Source organism: Aquila chrysaetos, chromosome 11 (genome assembly GCF_900496995.4).
Source record: "Aquila chrysaetos chrysaetos chromosome 11, bAquChr1.4, whole genome shotgun sequence".
In the NCBI taxonomy this organism is placed as follows: domain Eukaryota; kingdom Metazoa; phylum Chordata; class Aves; order Accipitriformes; family Accipitridae; genus Aquila; species Aquila chrysaetos.
The window spans coordinates 18,966,447-18,989,798 of record NC_044014.1 but is presented as its reverse complement, the minus strand read 5'-3'; the positions used below and the strand labels follow the sequence as shown (position 1 = coordinate 18,989,798).

The 23,352-nt window shown below is 41.2% G+C and overlaps 1 protein-coding gene across 2 annotated transcripts; it reads right to left on the bottom strand.

The window, feature by feature from the left end:
- Positions 1–3,138: 3,138 nt before the first annotated feature.
- SLC35G1 (solute carrier family 35 member G1) lies at positions 3,139–13,914 on the bottom strand. 2 transcript variants are annotated; one of them, XM_030030882.1, is made up of 3 exons: positions 13,400–13,914; positions 9,116–9,296; positions 3,139–8,596 (listed from the first exon to the last, which is right to left on the bottom strand). In XM_030030882.1, exons 1-3 carry the CDS (start codon positions 13,599–13,601, stop codon positions 7,837–7,839), a joined length of 1,143 nt encoding a protein of 380 aa, XP_029886742.1. In that variant the 5' UTR covers positions 13,602–13,914; the 3' UTR covers positions 3,139–7,836. The 2 variants fall into 2 exon arrangements, with proteins under 2 accessions (XP_029886742.1, XP_029886743.1); XM_030030883.1 differs by having other exon boundaries at positions 8,108–8,546.
- Positions 13,915–23,352: the final 9,438 nt, after the last annotated feature.

The window sequence follows — 23,352 nt, the reverse complement described above, 5'->3', positions numbered from 1 at the left end:
CCAATCCTGTCCACGCCCCTCTTGTGGTGACTAGACCTGCTGGTTTTGGCTGGGGTAGAGTTAATTTGCTTCATAGTAGCTGGTATGGGGCTATGTTTTGGATTTGTGCTGAAAACAGTGTTGGTAACACAGGGATATTTTAGTTACTGCTGAGCAGTGCTTACACAAAGTCAAGGTCTTTTCTGCTTCTCACCCCACCCCACCAGCGAGGAGGCTGGGGGTGCACAAGAAGTTGTGAGGGGACACAGCTGGGACAGCTGACCCCAACTGACCAGAGGGATATTCCAGACCATATGACATCATGCTCAGCAATATAAAGCTTGAAGAAGGAGGAAGGGGCAGACTTTTGAAGTGATGGTGTTTGTCTTCCCAAGTAACTGTTACGCATGGTGGAGCCCTGCTTTCCTGGAGATGGCTGAACACCTGCCTGCCCGTGGGAAACAGTGAATGAGCTCCTTGTTTTGCTTTGCTTGTGTGTGTGACTTTTGCTTTACTTATTAAACTGTCTTTATCTCAACCCATGAGTTTTCTCACTTCTACCCTTCTGATTCTCTCCCCCATCCCACTGGGTGGGGGAAGTGAGCGAGCGGCTGTGTGGGGCTGAGCTGCCGGCTGGGGTTAAACCATGACACCAGAGCAACACAGCTACTGGGAAACCCTGGCATTGGAAATATTTGGCAGTAGGGCCCAGGGGATGAGGTGCTAGAAGATGTACAGGGCCTCACTGCCTCAGCACCTGCACCAGGAACCTGCTCAATAACTATGTAGGGGTCTCATCCCAGCCCCAAGGTAAAAATCAGAGCGGAACAGAAATTTTTTTTTTAAATCCCCCTGTCAAACAGGAGAAAAACAGGGGTCAATAGCTACAACCTGCTGCAACTACTCGGACAGCGTATGTGCTTTATTTCTGTGCAAAAGTAGAACTAGTAGCCTAAATTCATCCTAACTCGTCACAAATTACCCTAAAGAATTCAATAGCAAGAATATACTTGTCATTCCCTTTTTTTTTTTTTTTGGGGGGGGGGGGCGCTTTGGTTTTGGGTGTTTGTTTTTTTGTTTTTAAAGAATGCTTAGGACATATGCTAGATATACAGACTGTATCATATCCAGTAACATCATTCCTGACAAGATGTCTAATTTCATTACAACATTGCCTCCCAATTCACTGACGTTCACGTGAAGGTGGCAGGCCCCCGCTCCCCTTGTTCCCCAGAATTTCAGAGAGCATTGCCAAAGTCCTCCTGTACCCTCTAGAATGTTTTGCTTTCAGAGGGGGTGCAGGATGCAGTTTAAAACCAGCAGGAGTTTAAGAGATTATTCAGAGGTCTGCTGAGCACCATTCTGTATAGTCATCTGTATAGTGCTTCAATAGCATTTGGACTCCTATTTAAATTTAGGTATTTACATTGTGTACATCACACTGTACTGAAACTTCTATTGTCCAAAACTGTGGATTTGGATTTTTAACAGGGTTTAATCCTACACATTAAGGAATAAATAAAGAAAGATAGCCCCACCTACTGACAGAACAATCACAATACAGAGTGAAAAATGAACTTCATACTCGCTGACCAGAAATCATGCGTTTTCTTTCCACCTCTCTCAAAGACCTCAGAATCACTTTATACCAGCAGGGCAAGAACTCAGATCTCTCATTTTCCCTTTGCTCAGTACATAAGCTCAGATGACAAAGTAGTTTCTCATTATCCTTTCCAGATTCTACTGCTACTTGACAGGATAATGTAGGAACTTCAGTAGTGTCAGAATACAAAGTTCAATAGAAAGCTAACTGAAGAATCAAAAGAATCAACTGAAACTTATTTGAACGGTTCATCTGCATATTGTATCTCATGTACTGCCTCCCATGCTCAGGATTGTAAGAATGCTTTATCAAGTCAATAAGGGGATAACTAGCACTGCTCATAAGTATTTTGCAACTTTAGTGAAGTTTGTTTTCCAAGTAATAATGGGAATGCTTTTTCCTTTGAAATCCTTTGACCCCTTTTCCCTTTGCTTTTTTTTGAGTGGGTAGACATAATTCTGGAATTTTTTTTCAAGAGTCTTAGTATTTAGTAATAGCCCTCATCTCTTCATGTGCTATGTCACTATCCATTTGTAAATAAGGAAGATTTTAATGTCTATCGAAAAAGCTCTTTTTCCCCTCTTCCCTTAAAACTTAAATTTCTGTATATTATATATTACATATTTATAGTTGTTCCAAAGAACCTACAGAACTGCCAAGAGAAAGCAGGAAAGTTTCTCCACAAAATTATTTCACAATTATTCTTCTCCTGCCTATGCCTGGCACAGTAAGCTCTCTTGGAAGTACTTTGCTTTTCCTTTACTTTAGAGCCTCAGAAACAGATGGTGTCAAGTCATCCTACGACGAGTTAATTTTTGAGCATATAAGGTGAAGATGAGGGTGCTGGATAGACAAGGTAACACTGCTAGTAATTCCCCACTATGTTAACTCAGCTTCCCTCATCTATTTCTCTTTCTATAATGCTAAGTCAAGTCATGCCCAGAAATAAAGATTCATTACATGCACAAAGCTCTCAAGTAGGCTAATACCCTTGTCCAGTTGTTACCTTCTGCTCTTACAAAACCAGACAGCACTGCAGGAGGAAGCACTGTTATAAGGGTAATTAAAAAATTACTACAAGCTTTTGGTAATATTTAGCAATGGTGGTGGTTTTGCAAATGAGGTAAATTTAATTTGCTTTTTTCACTTTGGTGAGAAGTTAATTTAATTACTGAAACACTAGATAATGGGAAGCACTGGGAAGAATTAAGTATCACCTTGTGACAGAAGTGACAAGACTTGAATTCAAATCATGATGTAAAGAAATAAAACAAAAACCCCACAAAAACAAATTGCCACTTGGACACAGGAAAATTTAACTTTACTGACCTGTCAATGCCACAGTGTTTCCATCAAGAAATTACTGTATGGAAGATGATGGAGCTTCTTTTCATCTCTAGCTTGTTGCAGGGCATGAAAAGTGATGCAGCATGCTAATAGTAGCAGAATTTGAGGCATATGTTCATATTTAACAGTGACTGATTAACAGTTATTTCATAAAGCTTTTACAATCACTACATTCAAATATGTTCTAGTAATCAACGCAAAACCAGAGATTAATTCTTCAGATTCATTTTATTAGCAATGAGGAATATAAAACTCTTAGGAAAATATTCTTAACATTTCAATATATAAGAATTGTCTATAAAAATATACTACTACATAACAAAGCCAGTAACTTCTACAAAACGTATCATTCAACATATATTTAACAATATATAGGACATAGTAAAAATCCTTTAATAAATGCTGAGGGTGTTTTTACCCCCTTTTTGTCAAGCAATAACTCACATAACATCGGAAATTACTCATTCTGATACACAGAAGTGTTATCACCATATAAGTCTATGTATGTTCCACCCTGAAGTTACCTGCATCTGCAGGAACATAAAGCCACAACTTTTCTTTGGATGGACAGGCAAAATTAATGACCACAAAAACATTCTGCTGGTAACTGCAACATCCTGCTGAAGTCAGTGTTGCACATCTGCTGTCAGCATTACCAACCCTGAATCCATGCAGGGACAGAGATCGTGCTTCTACTACCCTTCTGGGACTGATGCCACAGATGAGCCTACCATGGTTACCATGGTTAGAGAACTGGAAAACAGACTCTTCCTGGTTAACTACTACTAGTTAGCAAGGAAATAACTTTTTAAGAGGCTGTCTCTCTAGAAATAAGCTTTCTTCGAACAGACAGCTCTTGAACAACAGCTCAAGGAAGAGAAGCTACTACAGGGGGGGAAGTGTTTATACTAAATGATGATCAAGGGTAGTACTATCCATCTTGTCATTATCAATTACAGGAAGAGCCATCTTAGAACAGTTTTTGGAATTGGGAAAGAACCTAGTTTCAGAAGAAAAATGGCACATTGAACTAGTTATTTCACCAATGCTGTTACGCTGAAGTTACTTCATGGCTGGTGTTAGACAAATGCGGGAAATACATTTTAATTATGTAGACTGCCCTTGCCTACACGAGCTTGTCAAATTCTTAGTGTAGATGTATTTAGAGAGCTTTTGGAGCATACTTTGACAACCAACTTAATCTGAAAGAAATTGGCTGCTGCACAGTGACAGTACATAGCTTTTTCAGCCATCAGCTTTCTCTAGAAGAGTCAGGTACATAAGGCTTTAAGGCTATAAAGTCCCACTGAAGACAACAGATGATTACAGTGTTTTGCATAGTAAAGAACATAAGAAACATGCTTGTGATGCATCAGTAACAACTAAATCTTTTTACCCTGTGTTTATGTGCAAAATAACCAATAATTATTACTCTTTCTATTCAGGATCCAGTGAAACCAGTACATTGAATTAATATGTTGAAATTCAAGAGAAACTTAACTCTACAGCATAGCAATTGCAATCCAACAACATTCCATCATATTACAGAGGAAGGACTTCCTATTAGAAAAGTACATTTATCAAACTTAAAAATACAGGTGATTAACATTAATAATATATTTCTGACTCAAAGCTCAGAAAAATAACATTTGACCCTGAGAAACTTGCTGTATTAAAACTTAAAAAGCTAAAAAAGATTTTGAAAGTAAAATCTATCCATGAAAAGAGAAAAAAAAAAAAAAATAGGAAAAATCAGAATCTGAAAGAATCAAGGCTCAGCCAGTTTCATTCTGATTCTCAAACTGTTAAGCTCTGGAAGAAAAAAAAAAAAAAAGTTTGACCATCTTCACAAGAATTGTAAGAAATATTTTCAATTAAAAAAAAACCCCAACATTTTCAGGTATCCATATTTTTGTATAATTTCATTCTTTTCAAGGCTTCCAACTAAAATTTAGGCTTTCAACCTACATTTGAGAAGAAGAAAAATTTTAAAATTGAGGTGGTTGAAAAAAACTTAAAGCTTAAATGTCTTCCATCCCCAAAATCATCTAGAAAAGCTAGTTACAGAAGCTAGCTTGTCATGCTTTATGACTACAGAAGCCCTAGTCAAGTCCTTCATTCTCACACCAGTTAAACAATTCTCTAAAATATGGATCAAAATCATGTTCCAAAAAAACACAATGTTCTCCAGCATAGGATCTTGTTTAAATTATTATTTTAACAACTTAAGTATTTAGGAAGTTTTAGGAACAGCAAAAGGAAATAAGTAGATGGAGCCATAAGGAAACCCTATAGGTCTGGACAAAGAAAAAAAAATAATCATCTGGGGCTTTTGGCACTACAGGTATGGAAATATATCAAAAGAGTTTCTGCAAGAACTTGAGAGAAAAATTACCAATCTCTCTATCAGGTTGTTGATTTCAGGTCAGCTTTGTTAAGGGCAAGAAAACAGTCCTTTCTTCAGTAGTCTGCTCTCCTCTATTAAGTGTAAACAAGATTCATTGAAATCATATGACCTAAAGATTTTTTTTGATATAAACTTCCACATCATTTTTATTCTGTACTGACAAAACAGCACTCTGTAATTTAAACTATTATCTAATTCCCCTTCCTAATGTTTTCACACTGTCATCAAGTTCAGGCTACTCTGGTTTTGCCCTCTCCAGCAACCTTACTAAAAAGTTATGTAGCTGGATCAGCTCCCAGCTCACTACACAACCACATAAGCCTGAGCACCGAGCCAACGGGAAGGAGCAGGACCCGCTGACAACCCAAGCTGACATCAATATGAACTGCTTTGGAACCACACCTTTATAACTGTCAATTCAAACACATGCATATTAAACATGAAGTGAAGCCATAAAAAATGCTGTCTGCTTTCCTTCCCTCCCCTGAAAGCTGTTGCTCAATGGCAGTGATGGCCGAGCAGCAGAAGAAACAATCCTAGTTTACAATTTCAAGTACTAAGTGAAATGGGTGCCAAACTGGAATTTTGTTATTACATCAGGCTTTAAAGAGACGCGAAAGCAGCTCATACTTACTCCTGACCTTGTCAGCAGTAGCTGAACTTCAGCCTTCAGAAGAAGCAGAGAATGGACAGCTATAAGCAGGAACTGATTCTATCACTCAAGTGGAGTCTGCTCGTGTCCATAAACATATACGGATTCAGTATGCTGGTTTACGCACAGAATCTTGCACTAAGATGGCTCCTCACACCCAGATACGTCCCAAAGTACTATACACGTTCCAGTCCTTCGGGACTCAGGTCCCTAGATCTGTCCTGCCGGGATGCAATGCTTATTGGCAAAAGAAAAGATATGTGACTGGAGTAAATCAAAATAAGGAAACACCTGCCACCTTTAGTGATTTTGAAAAAAAACATGTATCAAGTCTACAGAAGGCAGCATTCTCCTTCAGAAAAAACACTAGAGTGAGTAAATAACTGAAAACCACCTGATGATACAAAGGACCAAATAAAGACCCAAGTTAAAATTTTCTTTAAGCACTACTGAGACAAGACCCAAAAGTACCTAAGATTCCATTTGGGAAAATCCCTCTACCTGATACTAAACATATATTCCTCCTCAAACATGAAGGACACTAAGATCAATAACACAAGCCTGTTTTCTTAGTATTTGTTGCTATCAAGATGAAGCCTACAAAAGTGAGAAGATGTGTAAGAGAAGTGACTAAGTGCAGATTCAAAAGGGCCAGCTGGAGAAATGGGGCTGTAGCCGCCCACTAGCACTGCCTGATGTAGTGCGGATGCCTCCATGGCATGAGATGTGTATGCATAGCTCCACCCTCCCATCAAGCTCTCCTCAAACCTGTTCTGTAGAATCTCTGCTATGATCTTGGCCAACCTGCATTTTCTTTGAAACTGTAATTACTCTGCACTCTTGTAAATTCTTAGGATATAGGCAAATGCTTTATTGTAAATCCTCCTAACTTTATGAAGGCCAAGAAGACTTAAACTTGGTCTCATAAAGAACTTTGTACAAAAGAATCTAAACAGAAGGGTCATAAGCAGCATTTAAAATAACCTATATTAAATATCTAAAAAATATAATTTTTTGCATAGAATAAAGAAAAGTGCAGCTACAGCATAACATTCCATACCACAAGAAATAGCTAATTTACAAGTGGTATACAATCAACTGTTGTTTTGCATCACCGAGACTGCAGCAACTAAAGACACGTTTATTGGGAAAATCACATTAAAAAAAGGGATTAGGTTGTTTCATTATGCCTGTAAAGCAAGTGCAAACATTTAAAATTTGTTTTAAAAGAAAGCAAAGCTGATAGATAATTTTCACAAGTTAATTTTCCCTTGATATTGCTTGGAAAGATGAAATAGCCTTTGTTCTTTTAGAGTCCAAATTAAAAATAAATCCCCATTTGGCATCTGTTTTGTGGAAAAAAAAAAATAGAAAGCTTGTAAATATGCAAGCTTTATCTGTTCTATAAAAGTTGGATGTTTATAGGATTATAACTCTTTGTTCCCTTCTAACTTTTGTACTGCAATCCCTCTGGTAATCAAGCACAGAATAGTATTAAGTAAGCCTGGGAGACTGATTTGCACTGCTCAGAAGAATAGAGAAAGGGTCTAAGAAGTGGAGAATCAGGAATTGTAGGAAAATAATAGCCAAAAAACTGTTGTCCACTTTTGACAGGAAGCAAACAACTTTTAAGTATCTTTCTACTTCTCATATTTGCATGCCTAAACATAAGAAAAGCATATATCTAATCAGTTGTAAAAACATCTTCAATTTGGCTTTTTTTTTTTTTAAATCAACATATTTTATTGGATATAACTTGGTAAATGAGATATTTAAAATAAATAAAAATAAATATTGTATATATATTTCAAGATTGCTTGTTTCTGTAATGAATTAGTGTCTGTATTGTTATATTTCATTTTGTTTAGCTTTTTTCAAGCTTTGTCGCCATTTACGAATGGCAGTTCCACAACTACTAGCTACTACACAAAGGGCACCTCCCACAGTCCACCAAGTTGGTAGATGATTGAGAAAAAGAATTTGTAAAATAAAAGCAAACACCACATCCATTGTTTTCATTATGGCTACAGGTCCAGCTTTCTCTATCTGTAATGCTTTTGTGAGAAATATCTGACCCCCTAACCCTAACAAGCCTATTAATATTAGAAGAACCCTATCTTTACCACAGTATGGTAAACGCCATTCATTCATAACAAATAATGCTATAACACATCCAATCAAACCAATGACTGCATAATACCAAATGGACAAAAAATAATGCACAGATTTTCCCACCTTCCTTAGTATAACAAAAGTCAAAGCTGCAGATACTGTGCTTGTGATCGCTGCTATAGTTCCTTTAAGGTGATCTGTGTAACTTCCTTCAATCCCCGTAACGTTTGACCCAAACAGAAATGGTGGTCTGGCAATAAGAACCACTCCAGTGATTGCGAAGAGGGTAAACAGAAGATCCCAAATACTGTATTTCTCCTTGAGAAAGATCCATGCCAGCAATGATGTAAAAACAGGACTGCTAAAAGTTATAACAGTGGCATCAGCTAGTGGCATGACTTGGAAAGCATAGTAGAGAAGAATCATTGCGCTAGAGCCAAGGAATCCTCGGAAGAAAAGAAAAATTCTTTTACCTTTTGGTCCCAAAAACCCTGTTCTGAAAAACAGAAATGTCACATTAATGTCACTGGCTTGCTTATTTCATGACCAACATCCAATCACATTTAAATGTACACACCCTTCTAGATTGTACACACTTCTTTAGATGAGGGATTTATCTCAAATATCAAAATATTTTTAACTGTCTGATCACAGACCAATTTATTCCCATCACCACATGCAATCACATTCAGAGTCCAGAACCTGTTCTTCTAGCTATTAATTTTTTGCTTGCAAAACAACCCAAGAATATCTACAAATTACCTTCTATTTTTCAAGACCACCACTTCATGGAAGATCAATACATTTGATATAATCCCTGCAGAAACCTCTACAATTCAGGGAGTCAAAGATTTTCAGTTTTCTGAATTGTATTAAGAAACTATCAACTAATCCAAAACAATGCAGTTACACAACTGAAGTCTGAATTAAAGTAATATTACAATTTGATTTTGAGTGATAATTCTAGATCTATTTTTAAGAAATAACTTTAAATTTAAACATTTGCTACACTTACTTGTAATATATTAAACCAGGAAGAACAAATGCCATTTGGAAAACACATCGAAATGCACTCACTTCCACTGAATGTACATCTTCTATTTTTTTAAGAAATAAAGAGGCCACTGAGAAAAGGAAGGCAGACAGTACGGTATAAAACAGACCAAGTCCTGGACACGCAGCTTTTTTCTTTGTTCCTGCAACAGATAAACTCCAGTTAATAATAATCTATTAGAAGATTTCTCAGGTCAGGCGGCTGTACATACTGCAGTGCTCCGCACATTTGTAGCTACTCTTGTGGTAGAGGACGGGGGAAGCAAAAGAAACAAATGCAAATACTACATGTATTTACCAGATCTACCTTGAAAATATGTTTCACTGACCACCACGGGTCTCCTTTTTTTCTTAAAACAGGAGATAAGAGATGAACTCTAACACTTCAGATACAGAACTTCTCACAGTTCTACCCAAGTTAGTAGGCTTTACTTCTTGGAGGCATCAGACTAGTTTGAGTGATTCACTATAGGACTAGTCGCATGATTATGACCACCGCCCAAGGACCAATAAATACCCATGACTGCAAAATGGTCCATGGTCAGATTCTGAAACACTGAACCTCATTACCTTGGGAATCATCTGATTATTGAGTCAGTTAATTAAGGTTCATAAGCAACAATTCAATTTCCTTTCTCGCAAATACACACATGTAAAAATTGTGTGCAGAACCTCACTTTTGTTATACCTCATGTTCATTTTGCAGCTAAATCACCCCAAATTTGACCCAGACCTACAGAAGTTTTATATAACATTTTTATCTTGCTCCAAGAATCCAACTATTCTCCTCAAATAAACATCAAATACACATTTTTAAGCAGGAGAAATTTAGGTGACTAGTTTTAAAACATCATAGGCCTGCTTAAGGTACTGGTATCTATCACAGTTCCACGAAGACCTTCATTTCACCTTAGTTTATGCTTATTTATCAGACTTTCTCTTCCTGAAGTAGCGTCCCAAGTCTAATGGTTTCTATTAAAAAAAAAAAAAGAAAGCAAACAGAGAGGGTGAACCGCTGCTGACCTCAACACCGTCTCCAAAGAAACCAGCCTTTTTTGTTATTGCTTTGCTGCATAAGAGGAACAGTCTTTCCACTGAACGTAGAGGTGAACACCATGGAAGAGAGAACCCATCTAAAAATTTGAGTGGGATGTTACTTCACTACCTCTTTTCTTTCTGTCTGCAAAAAACATTGGGAGTTACCCTTTCTTCTACATCACCCTCTAAAGATAAGAGCAAGAACTCCATGTCCCTGAGGCAGTGTTTTGACAAAAGGGTGCCTCATCTCACACCCTGAGCCTCATGGATCCTCTAAAGCATTATGGGCAGGGCACTGCTCTAAGTTGCTTAGCAACGAAGTATGGTTTTGAGGGGTTTTTTTGTTTTGCTTCGGGCGTGGTTTTTGGGGGGTTTTGGTTTTGTTTTTTTTAGTTAACAAAACTTGTCACAACCATTTTGATCCTCCTTGAGATCAGGCTGAGAAGCTGCATCTTACTACCCGAGAGCTGAGACTGTGGACTGATACAGTGTGTGTAGAGCATTGGTTCTGGGTTTAACAGTTCTAGGGGTCCAGGCTTTACACCTGCAACCAGAATTTAAAGTAGGCAGAAGGCCTGCTTTTCAAGGAGTCCAGCCACGCTACAGCTGAAAATGGATGACAGTTTCTACCAGAAATATTTCTATTTAGTAACAGCCAATTACATAAAAGCGACTATAAAAACCACCAACAACCAACACTGGACCAGGACATCTACCAACTATGAAACACAGTGGATTTAAAGAACACTCACGAATTGCATAACGTCCTAATCCACAGTCACACAACAGAACTACAAAATCAAGAACATCTCTAATATTATAGCAAGAGGAATCAGACTGGCCTATAACTGAAATGGGAAATCCAAACCCAGGCTGGCTTATGGATGAATGCAGCACAAACAGAACTATTAACTTTTATTTCAGGCACGATAGCTTGTCTGATTACTACAGAACGAAGCCAATCTAAACAATGGAAGTGTTGAAATGGAAAAACCAATCAAATTAAAGCAAAGTAAGCTGAAAGGCTCTTATACCCAGAACTAAGCTTTGGATTTGAAGGAACAAAGGAAAACCAGAAGGAACTCATTTTTGTAAGCTACCCAACATGCCAAGTCTATCAGAAACAGTATCTTGTAATACTAGAATTTAAACCATCAACATTTCATATTGCCAAAGCATGTACTCAGTGCAATGAGAAAGTGGTTTATTTCCTTTTAAAAATAAAATGGTACAAGTTCTTCCACCAGAAACAAGAATTGCAGTTCTGAAGAGTACTTATTCCAAAATACATTGTAAGGAGAAGTTAGGTTAAGATAACATTTCCACCCCACAAAATATTAAGCGTCCAAACACTAGCCCAACAGCATCAAAATTCTCAAGTCCTCATGCTTTTTTAAAAAAGTGTAGCAGTCTGAAAATAAAAAAGTTTCAAGTAGCACCCAAGTCCTCTTTTATGAGTGGCTACAGATTTGAGATTTGGTTTTCCAATTTTATTCCCTGGCCATCTCCACAGGTAAGGCTTTCAAACAATCTTCCACTCCTGTTTTAAGTCCTAGTCAAATGCCTCCCATTGCATGCCATTTTCTGGGTAAACTCTTTTTGTTTGCGTTTTAATGCCATGCTTTCTTGCAAACAGTTTTTATATTTGCAAAATGTATACAGTGAAGAAAATCACGCTTCTCACATACATGCATCTTGAGAACAGTAGCAGAGGCAGAAGGGTACTGGCTATAGGGAAGGTGGTCAGCGAGAAGATGATTCTCCCAGACCTTCAGGAGAGCCAGAAGAGGGTGATCCGTTCTTCGCACCGTAAGAAGCTGAACAGCTCTTTCACAGACCTCAGGAAAGCGCCAGGAGCACAACAGCCTGCGTATGAACTAATCACGGTCACGCAGACAAGATCTAGGCATGATTCATAAAGTTCAGCCGTCGACTCAATTAACATTTCACTAGAGAGACTACCAAAAAAAAAAACCAAACAAAAACCCAACCTAAAATGTATTTTTTGGTGAATAAATTTAAGTTTCTCAGGATTTCAAATATTGGTTTTTTTCCCCAAGCTTTGCCTCAGAAATGATACTAATGTGAATTTCACTTTAGTTATGCTATCTCTTCCAGCCTCTCCACAGCTCACTAGCTAACAAAGATTGCCATTTTATCCATTTTCTGCTGGAAGGTCAACTATAGTCCATATTTAATGAGAAACACACTTCCAGTGAAGTTGTTTAAAAATTACACATGCTGAAGTACTTCAAATAACAACTTCAAAAATTACTTTAAGATGACATTTACATTTTAAAAGGAAGCCACATTAAACTTACAAAAACATGTTGCGTATTCCACTGTAAGTTTGTGGCTTTAACAATTCAAAGTGACCAAGAAGCGAAGCACGGATTAAGACAAGACGAGGAGTACGCTCACGTTAAAGCGAGGTAAGGATTACCACAGAAGTCATAGTTGCAAGTACACGGACTTGTTGAACAGCGCTCATGCCCCTTCTCCACACATTTATGGTGCCAGAAGTTCACACTGCTAGAAGGCACCTCGATTTACCCAAACCAGGCAAGCCTTACTTTAAAACTTTGGCAACAGGAAGCACTCTTTTTTCCCGAGGGATAATCCCTACCGCAGCTCTCGCAGCCCTACGTGTCGAAGCGACCGAGCAGCAGCCCGCCCCTGGGGCCGGGAGCGAGCGGTGCGCGGCCGCGGCGGCCCCGAGCGCTCTGCCCGGGGCCGGGGGGGGCGCACCGGGCGCCGGGCCCGAGCCGAGCCCGGCGTACAAGTACAAGGGCCAGCGCCACGGAGGAGGTCTGCCGCTTCACTTATTTCTTCACCAGGGTCCGGCCAGCCCGGTAAAGAGCGGGGGGGAAGAGGCGAGGCCGAACGCGCTCGCAGGGAGCCCGGTGTCCCCCGCCGGGCAGCAGGTGTGAGCCGCCGCGGCCGGGGACGGCTCGGAGGCGGCGGGGCTCCAGCCTGCCCCCCGCGGGCAGCCGGCGGCGGGGCCGGCACAGGTGCCGGGCTCCGCTCCGCGGCCGCCCGAGCTCGCTCGGCGCCCCGCCGCCGCCTCCGGCGAGCCCCGGTGCCCGCGGGGCCTCTTCCTCTTCTTCCGCCCCGCCGGCAATGTCACCCCGAGAGCGGGCAGCCCAGCCAGGAGGCCGCTGCCCCCCCCCCCAGCCCCCGCCCCGCTTGCCAGACTCCCTCTCCTCACCAGGTGCCTTGCAGCAGCGCGGCCAGGACAAGCCCGAGCAGCAGCCACAAACGCGGCGCTCTTCGGCGCCCGCCGCCTCCATGCCGGGCGCCGGGCACAGGCACGGCTGCCCCGCACCGTCCTCCCGGCTCAGCGGCACCTCCGGCTCCTTCCCGCTCGCGGCCGGAACAGCGGCGGCCTCGCCGCCCTGACACAGCACCATGCGGACGCCGGGCTGCCCGCGATGCTACCGGCTCCTCGCAGCCGGCAGCCACCTGGCCTCCTGCGCATGCGGTGCCGCCGCCCAGCGCCGCCCGGCTCCCTCCCCCGCCCCGCAGCGTCGGGCACCCGCGGAGCGGCGGCGGGGCGGGGGCACAGGACTGTTCCAGGTCGCGGCTTAACCACCCCCCGCAGTCAGGGCCCCGCCTGGAAGCAGCGGGGTTGCCAGTCCCGCTCCCGCGGCACGCACCTGCCCGAAAGCCCGGCGGGCGCCACACGCCCCCGCCGGGCCAGGAGGCAGCGGCCGGCCAGTTCCTCCCCGGCGTCCCTCAGCCCCCGCGGTGGCCCCGCGAGAGGGGCGCGGCGCGGGCGGCGGAGAGCCCTGGCCCGGGCGAGGGGGCCGGGGCTCGGCGGGGAGGAGCGAGGCTCCGGTGCCTCGGGAGGGGGAGCTCTCATCTCGGCGGAGAGAGGAGCGGAGCTGGCCCCCGCCGGGCGGCCGTTAGGCGGGGGCGGGGGTGGGGGTGCTCGGCGGCCCGCGAGGTGCGGGGCGGCACAGGCCGCGGCTGCCGCCGAGCACCTTCGCGGGGCGGTGCGCTTGCGAGGAAGTAGAACTGTGGGAAACGATGACGCCAAGTTACTTCAGGGGCGTTGTTGCGTCATCTGAGCGCCTGAAATAAAAGCGCGTAACTGTTACCGTCCGAGGGACGGATACCTCACAGTATCGGCTCACCAGCCTCCTCACGGGCAGGATCTGCCCCGAGATAATGGAGCTTTTATTACAGCTTCTCCATATTCTGAGTGTCACGGTTTCAAATCCTACTGGTCCGAGCTCCGCACCGATTTAAATAGCTCGGCTTTCCTTCAGGGGGCCCATTAACATTTAATTGCCATGTCAGCGAGCAGCAGCGGCAGCAGCGGCAGCAGCATCTCTCCGTGGAAGAGCTGCTGCCTGCACCAGCCGCATTCACAGAGGTCAAAATGGAGATGGGAACCTGGGGGGCGATTTAGTCATTCTGTGTGCATATGAAAAGCCTCACAGATTGTTAGTAGGGTGCAAAAATCATTTAACCGCCTTCTCACGGTATGTTTTCCTTAAAAGAAACAATGCCACCTATGTCTTTGGGCAGGGGCATTGGGAAGGGGAGGTGGTGCAAAGAAATACAGAGTAGCCCCTTTTCCTTACCCACCAAAAAGTGCAGAGAAAAAGAACCAGAATAAATTTCAAATGCTAGAGTTCTTCCCTTTTGAGCAAGTTGAGCTGTTACCAATAATTAAAATAGGGAGGAATTTCTATTCAAAGGAGCTCACACTCATCCTTTAGCTGCATAAATTAATCTGTCTTTATTTCTTGATTCTTAACAAGGGGAAATGTAATCTATAGCTTTAACAAAATGAGTACTAAATGGTAAATCCAAGCTATTTCACAAAAGCTATTTCAAGCTTTCCCTCAAGCTACCTCATAAAAGCTATTTCAAGCTTTCCTTGTCTCTGATTTAGTACGTTTTATAGCCCATGCTAACCCACCAGAGGCCATAAGTATTTCATTATTTCGGAGCTAGCATTTGATTAATATGACCAGACTTATTTCCCAAATTATTCTTAACTAAAAATTAGATGTGTTATATCAATTATTAAGAGAGAAAATACATCAATTAAAAAGTTTGTGTTGAAATCAGGATTAATTCTTTCTAAAGATACACATCTGAACTCCTCTTGCTATAAACTAAGTAAATATCCGCTGCACTAGATATAAACTACTTCTATTAAAGCTCCTGTCAGCATAGTCCTCTATAAAGTCTGTATTGAAAGCTTTACTAAGTCTTTCCTCCATGGAGATGCAGTGGCAGCTACATGCCCCACAAAAGGGAGAATCAGGCCAGCAAAGTTTCCCAAAGAGATGCTCTTAATTAAGAAGTTACTTTGGCCTGATGCACTTCCCTATCCCTCAGAGTTTGGTTTAATTTAGAGAGGGAGGTGCAAATAAACCTGGCAGCCTGCTGCTTTCCCAGGAAACTTAGACTTCTCTCTACTCCAAGGCAGCTTTTAGAGGTCGCTCTTCCATGAATTGCCAACACAAAGTTAGAGCTGTCTTTCCCCAGAGAAGTTTTGGTGAAAGACAGCAGTGGAGATTCTGCCTCTCGCCAGCCGTCCCGGGGTGGCAACCCCGCAGGTCTCTAGGAGGAAGACCTGGCACATCCCCTGGCCAGCCAGCGTGAAGAAGGCTTGCAGAGCACACGCACCCACAAGAAGGCCTATCTTCATGGTCACTAGGTGACTTACCTCTGTAGTCAGCAACAGCAGAAACAATTGGCTAGCTTGAGTCTTCAGTGAAGAAAACCAGAGCCAAACCATTTAATCCATAGTACGGACACAGAACAAAATTTAGTGAGTTCTTACGATTTCTGGCTATTTGTTTATATACTTTGTTAAAATATGCAGATTATGTATTCATTTTATAATACTGCCACTATGAAACCCAAAGTAAAATTTTTAAGTTCCACAATGCCGAATACTGTGCTGTAGAGAGTTTTAAAGAGACTCTGACAACCCCCTCTGCACCCCCGCCATGTCTGGCTTCAAAAGGGAACATCTAAGGGCAGTGTTTGTTGATGCCAAGATACACAAAGTGTTCTGTTTGCTCCTGGTCAAACTGCCAGGCTTGTCTCAGCTTGAGAGCTTCCAAGTTCTACTAGTCAAGTACAAACCTCTTCTCTGAGTAAGGAGAGTACTTCCAAAATGACAGAGCAGTTGCAGCTGCCCAAACTAACTAGTAGGCAAATGTAATTTGCAGTCACGCTGCCCTAGATTGGAAAATTAAGTAGCTGCATAAATGTGACAGGTCAATGTTTTATGCAGCCCTTTCAAGTACAGATTAAGCCTCGTCCGTGTAATACAGTGCTCAGAACTAGCTGTTCCTTTCTCCAGCACATTGCTAGCTTGCAACCAACAGCAGAGCAGTAAGGACCTCCTGTAGTATCTTTCCTGAGTGCAAAGCCCATAAGAAAAGCTTTAGTGAACCTGGTCAATTTGACCCTTGAAAATTAAACTGCAGCACCAGCTAGAATGGCATTTATCTGGTTTCCATAGCATCATAAGTGCAGAGAGGGAGCCACCTTCTCCTGCGTAGTCACCACTCTCCACAGAGAGTTTTCTTGGGTTACTCTTTTCAAAGGAGGAATATTCTCATCCTCATCCAGAATTTAGGCAGACCGTTTTTGTCATAATAAATGCCAGGAACAAGCCAGTGCTTCATCGCAGGTTGAGATACAGACCTGACAGGTACTTAGTAAAGTACTGTAATGAATCACTGGTCTGGGTCTGTGTGCCTGGTGAGGGATCCTTTAGTGTTCAGTTTCCATCTCCCTGCCTGCAAGTGCTGTCTCTGACTCCTCAGAGTGGCTTTTCAGAAACTCTAACAGGCACAAATGACAAAGCAATTATGTGAGTTTTGTGGAGAACCGTGGGAGTTTTCTATGAGATTATAAGAACTTTATCCACTATCACATCATTTCTTTTATCCACCGCTGAGCCATCCTAATAAGCTTTTTGAAACACTGCTGCCTCATGGAGGTTTAGTGAGAACTAAATAATACCAACCCAGGGAGCCCTGGAACTGAACTAGCCCTTCCTCGCCCCACCTAAGGGCAATGCTAAGGGCGACGGCAGAAAAGACAGCAGGCTGGGTTCCTGGGTACTGCACGTGGAACACCCTGGTGACTTCTATCCCAGTTTGATCTTAACATAGCTGTGCCAGCACAGTTATGTACTGCTTAAGCTATAAAAATAGTAGCAGATTTAAATCAAAACAGCAGTCCGTATTGATGGCTTTTATTCTGTAAAAATGCTAATTCTGTAAAACCACTTTTAAGATCTTCATTTGGGATTTAAGTTGCTTAGCAATAAATTCATTAAAACTAACATAGGCTAGCGCAAAGGAAGTAACACAATAAATAATAAACTTGCATTTGTTCCTTTCCTTCTGAAAAGGTTTAACAAAAAAATAGATAAGAATTACTTTATCAGCTTCTGAAATGGATCCAGCTCTTAAGTGCATTGTAATAACCATTTACCTCTGCACCTGAATGCCATAAAACAGATGATTATTGCAGCACCAAGGAGTTTCATTGTCCTGGTCATTCATTCAAACTTCTGGTCAACCCAGAGTTGTTGTTCGGGAATCATAGAACAGCTGAGGTTGATGGGCACATCTGGTGCCTTGAAAGGCTGTCTAGTCCAAACTCCCCTGCTCAAAGCAGGGTCAGCTAGAGTTCAGGGCTGTGTCCCTTGGGGTTTTGAATATCTCCAAGGATGGAGACTGTGCCACCTCCCTGGGCAACATGCTCCAGTGTTCAATCACCCTCACAGTAAAAAAAAAATTAAAATGAATGAGCCCTTGTAGTCTCGCAGCCCAGTGAAGATGTGGTCCAGATGAGCTGCTGCCGCTCCATCAAAATTCCAGTGCATGTCTTAGTGGTTTTTATATCCATCTTATGTGCTAGAAGAGACCCGTATTTTTCAGCTTCCCTGTTAAGGTGGACGGTGAATGATACTCAGTTTTGCCGTCACCACAAATTGCTTCCACATCTATATATACGACTGTTGTACGAACATTTAATCTTGTGTCAAAGAGCATGTTCAGAGTATCACAGTTTTCCTCCTCCTGAGTTGGTAGTTGTACTGAATAGTACTACAGTAATAGGAGATAGGCTAGAACATTGTCATAACAGGGAATCCTGCAATTACAGTCAATATAATGGAGAGATCCTGGGGCTCTTTTTAATTGTGTTTTTCAGATTGCAGTATTAGCAGTTGCTGTTCAGGAAACTGAAAGTATTGAGACAAGTACATTCAGGTGGAAGTAAGGAGTATATGTAGCAAAAAACTTCTGTGGTTTTCAGAATGAAAGGGGTTTTTTTATTACTTCTGAAGAATTGAAAAATAATGGATAAACAGGACAATATTAAAATTCTGCTTCTATACTTGTTCGTGTGCTTTCAATCCAGTATTAAAGGTGTGCTGCTTAGCTGATTTTGGTCACATAAAGGTCACACAACATTGCTTCTATCCTCAGATCCTTAACTACACTGCTTGCTAAGCACTCAAGTCTCTGTAGCTAGTATTTATGGAAGGATAAATTAATAATTTTCCATGTGCACTGAACACTGTAGGCTTAGTGTTTTCTTTCTTGTATTTCACGTAAACTTCTGAAGAATTTATGCAAATCTAGATGGTGATCCTTAAATTAAAAATATTACATCATTTTTGGTTCTCTTTAAGCACGTGGAAAAGGCTGTTATTCCAATACAGCTTGGACAAAAAAATCTTTTATTTTAAACTCTTAATAAAAAAAGCTATCTGATTCTTTCTCTTTCTTTCTCTATCATTTTGTGTCCACTGAAGAACGTAAACATCTAAGCGAACCACTAGTAGCTCGCTGGTAGGCAACAAAATGAACGGTAGTACTGGTTTTGTTGATCATAAATATATTTGCCACAGGCCAAACCACTGTAAGTTTTGTAAAGCATGGTGGCTGGTGGCATTCAGGTATTTGCCCTGGTACTCAGAGGAAACAGCAGCGCTTGCTGCCTTACTGCAGTGAAGTTTTACGTATTGTTGTTATCATGCAACAAGTATACCATGCTAAAAAAGGCAAAACTTAACTGAGTTAATCTCAATGAACAGAGTTTTTAACGGTAATTGTATATTTATATATATATGTATATAGACCTCATGTGCCTCTATCTCAGGTGTATCTTAGGTGCATACACATATATGTGTATGTATTTAGTTTATACTGTGACACGGTGAAGGTAATGAACATAATTCCTACATGTTTCAAACTAGCAGTGCTTGATAAAACAACATTGTCAAGCGTATTACTTCTACTTCTTTAGGAGAATCCATATTTCGAATATAAACTTGGCAAAGCAACCAACGTGAAAACCTGAATTTGGAAAAAATCTCCTTTCTGGCAAAAGAAGTGTGGGTGGTGTTTTATTCAGACATATTGTTTCATTTGGTTGGTTGAGGGTGTCTGAGTCCTCACTATATGTAAAAATTTTCCAGGAAAGTGCATATACAATTTTATTTTTTTTATACTAGAGGAACATGGATTCGCTGTAACACAGTAACTGTCATAATTCCCTTTTCAGTTCTTTATTGGGGCCATTTAGGCAGTGAAGAGCTTGCAGCCTTGGCATGTTACCTTTCCCTTACTGTACTTTCTGATCTGATGTGTCAGTACTATTGCTAGGAATGCAGGACATCATCAGATTATCTGTAAAACTAACTAAAGCTCTGTTCCCTTTGAATAACTTTTTACTCATAAAGAGTAATATCATCCAGTGCATACAGAAATGCACAGTGAACAAAAATAAAATAAGAGAAAATGAACAAGGAATCCAGAAAAAAACCCAAACATTGATGGCATTTGATGTGTAGAAGGGAAGAAATGGGCATGCTAGGATTTATGTATGGATTGCCCTGGGTAGGTGCTCCTCCTGGTAAGCATCTCCTCCTGGTAGCTGCTTAAATTTAGATATTTCCAAAATAAAATGTTTTATTTTTGAAATATCTAAATTTAATGTTTCAACATTTTCAGCCCCCAACATCTCTTTCATTTAAAATTATTTCCCAAATCCATCCCAATTTCTGGATCTTTCAAAGAATCGTGTTTGGCAATTTTGATAACTTGACTTGGTTTTTTCCACCTTTTCCTTGGAGGAGTTCTTGGAAATCACCTAGGAACTTGTCCTGTTATTTAGTGCAAATTGCCACTTATGTATAGGAGAGATTACTGTATAAGCTTGTTCAACACAGCTACCAAAGCCAAAGGGCTTGGAAGAGGGAAGGGCAGATATTCTCTGAAATATATATAGAGAAAAGAGGAGTAGGCAGCAGGTATCAGTTACCATTCTGCAACATGCTTGAATAGAAATAATGTAATCATGAAATACATGGTCTTTGTAAATTACTTCGGTAGAGAATTAGTAGTAGACAAGGGGAAGTATTTTCTTCCTTCATAGCAGTCAGCACTGTGGAGAGAAGAGAAGGAGAAATAAAAAATTATATAACTTTAAAGCTCATGGTGATTTTCCAGAGATTTCTTTTCTGGCAGGCAGTACAGCACAAAAATCAGATAGTAGAAGTACGGCTTGAGTGCCATGGAGCATTAGAGCTCCAAAGGTGGAGTGGAGGAAAGTGGAAATTGCCTACAGTTACCACTGATCATTTTTGCTTGTTTTGTTTTGTTCTGTTCTATAATGGCATTTGTGGCTGTTAAAAGAAGATAATGTTCAATTATATTTTTTCACTATCATCTTAACTGATTTTTTACAGCAATAAGAATGACTGAATGTATAGTTTATCTTCATGGAGGGGGCGGGAACTATTTCAATCAGCTGCATTTCTTGGCACTTACACAGTACCTTTCCTATACTGTAAGCTATCTGCCTGGGGCTGCTCTGCAGGGCAGGAAGGGGGAAACTTTCTTACTTGCAGCTCCTGTAATTATTAAGCATTCGTTTACATGCCTTACTTGAAGGAGATTATTCTTCCTTGGCTTCTACTTTTCCCCAGAACAAACATTACGTACAATGTACGTAACCTTGTCATGGATGATGGATCAGTATTAGTGTATTGGGACTCTATCATACATACATGTATTTATATATATATGAATGATATATTGTTTATATAAAACTTATTTATTTTCTGTATTTATATAAACATATGATATCTATAAAACACTAACATGATTCAGCCTGTGCACCTCTCATCTTGTTCTGACATGCTAGCACAATGTCTGCTCCTCTCAATTTGCTTGTGCTAGTATGTTCAAAGGGGAATGATCTGAAATACAGCCCTAACTTGGTGTCATGGGAGGAAAACCTTGCAACACAGGTTTTAAAACCCTTTCCATTTGTCCGAGTCACAGATACAGGTGGGGTCTTTTTAGTTTTCATTATTTTTTAAGGGAAGTCAGTGCTCCTTCATTACCTCCCGGAGCTGCAATGCAGAACTGCATTCCTCATTATAGAAGAAAACCCTGCTGCTGCCAAGCATGCAGAATGTACCGATTCTAGGCATTTTGGTGTCCACAAGAATACTTCCTTGAAGCAGGAAGCATGGTTTCTTTTCCTTCCTTGCTGGAGGCTGAGAGGGTATCCTGGGAAATCATCATGCTGTATTTCTCATACTCTTTTTTTTTTTTTAATAAGCATCGCTTCTGGCCGAGTAGGCAGGATGTTGGAGCACATGAACCCTGGTCTAACTCCGAAAGGTTATTTTTATGTCCCTGTAACCTCAGCTAGCTCGGATCCTGCTAGCAGTGCCAGTGTGGCAGCCCCTCAGGAATGGGCTGACCAAGCTTTTGCAGAGTGTGCTGATCTCTCTGCAATCTGTTCCTGACTCCCCGGCAAGTGGACGCTAAGTGAGCTTGGGTTTGATGACACATGCAAGCTGATTACTGCCTCTGAAATACCAGCAAAACAGGGAATGTTCCGAAATGCAAGAGCTGGCGTCCTCAAGACCCTGCTGAGTTGTCCTTGTCTCTGGGAGGAGTGCCTCCGGTCCGTGGCTGTACATCAAGGAAATTGCCACCGTTGCGGCACACATGGGCTTGTTCCCTTCTTCCAAGTGCAGCTTCTGGGCTGCCGGCACCTTGCGCAGGCACAAGGAGGGCTACAAGGTACTCTCAGACAGGGAAACAGAACCTTGCAATTTACTGTCTTAAGAGAGCTCTGGTTGTATACAGTGATATCACTGTAGCATAGTTTATTTGTAATAGTCTTGCCAGGTACACTTTACAGATCATGTCATTGAATTAACTGATTATTTTGCAGTTTTACCTAGTTACATTTATGCATACTTTTAGACAACAGTCACAACCACCCCAGTAGTAGGATTTTTTGAGAAGCAGTTGAAATTAGCTTCCTTTTTTCTTATTCTTAGATCCTTTGATAGTGTCAGTGCTCTCAAAATAACTTTACAGAAATTCTGAAACGAGTTGTACTTCTGGAACAAGCATTCATTTCCTATTTGGTTCAAGCTAATAAAATATATTATCATACTGCTGTTGCAGTTTGATGTACTCCAGAACCCTGCATGGAAAGGCAGAGCTTTCCTAGCGGCTGCTGTACCAGATATTTTTTCTTGGTCTCAGCCTTGAAGTGAGTTCAGTTTGAAGGAGTTATTGTTATCTTAAATAGGGCTAAGGAGAAATTAGAGATATGGTTTAAGACTGGACTAATGCCAGCACATATGGATTATTTGAAAGCAGTGGATTTTTATTGATGTTTGCAGTTTATAATCCAGGTAGCTAATGCCTTCAAAAGTAAACATTTAGAGGATGTTCTCTTTTCAGTAATGTTCTATATATCAGAAAATTTAGACATTCACAGGTGCAATTAAACTTTCCAAAACTAAAGAGATTTCCTGACCACAAACTATTGTTTCTGTTCCAGCTTTGTCCTTTTTCTTCCTTTGGTTTGCACTCTGGAGCAACATATTTACTGGTGTTTTTCCTGAATGGGCAGCATCATTATGTTATTGTACATGGAGGGCAAAAGAGAGCAGGACAGAGTTTTCCAATTTCACAGTTATTTGGAAATTGTGAAATCTGGGGTTGTTTCTTTCTTTCTTTCTTTCTTTGGCTTTTTTTCCAAAACTGGCGGTGTATTCTTGTGTTTTAGATATTACTCCCTCACAGGACAATACCATTACCTGGTTAATGATAAGGTACTTTGCAGCTAGTA

Bases quoted from the DNA above. Each gene is read 5' to 3' on its own strand.
- SLC35G1 (XM_030030882.1), bottom strand. From the start codon at position 13,601: ATGGTGCTGTGTCAGGGCGGCGAGGCCGCCGCTGTTCCGGCCGCGAGC. The intron at 9,297-13,399 runs GTGAGGAGAGGG...TATCTGTTGCAG, and splicing joins GCGCTGCTGCAAGGCACCTG to GAACAAAGAAAAAAGCTGCG. The intron at 8,597-9,115 runs GTAAGTGTAGCA...TCTGTTTTTCAG, and splicing joins CCTGGTTTAATATATTACAA to AACAGGGTTTTTGGGACCAA.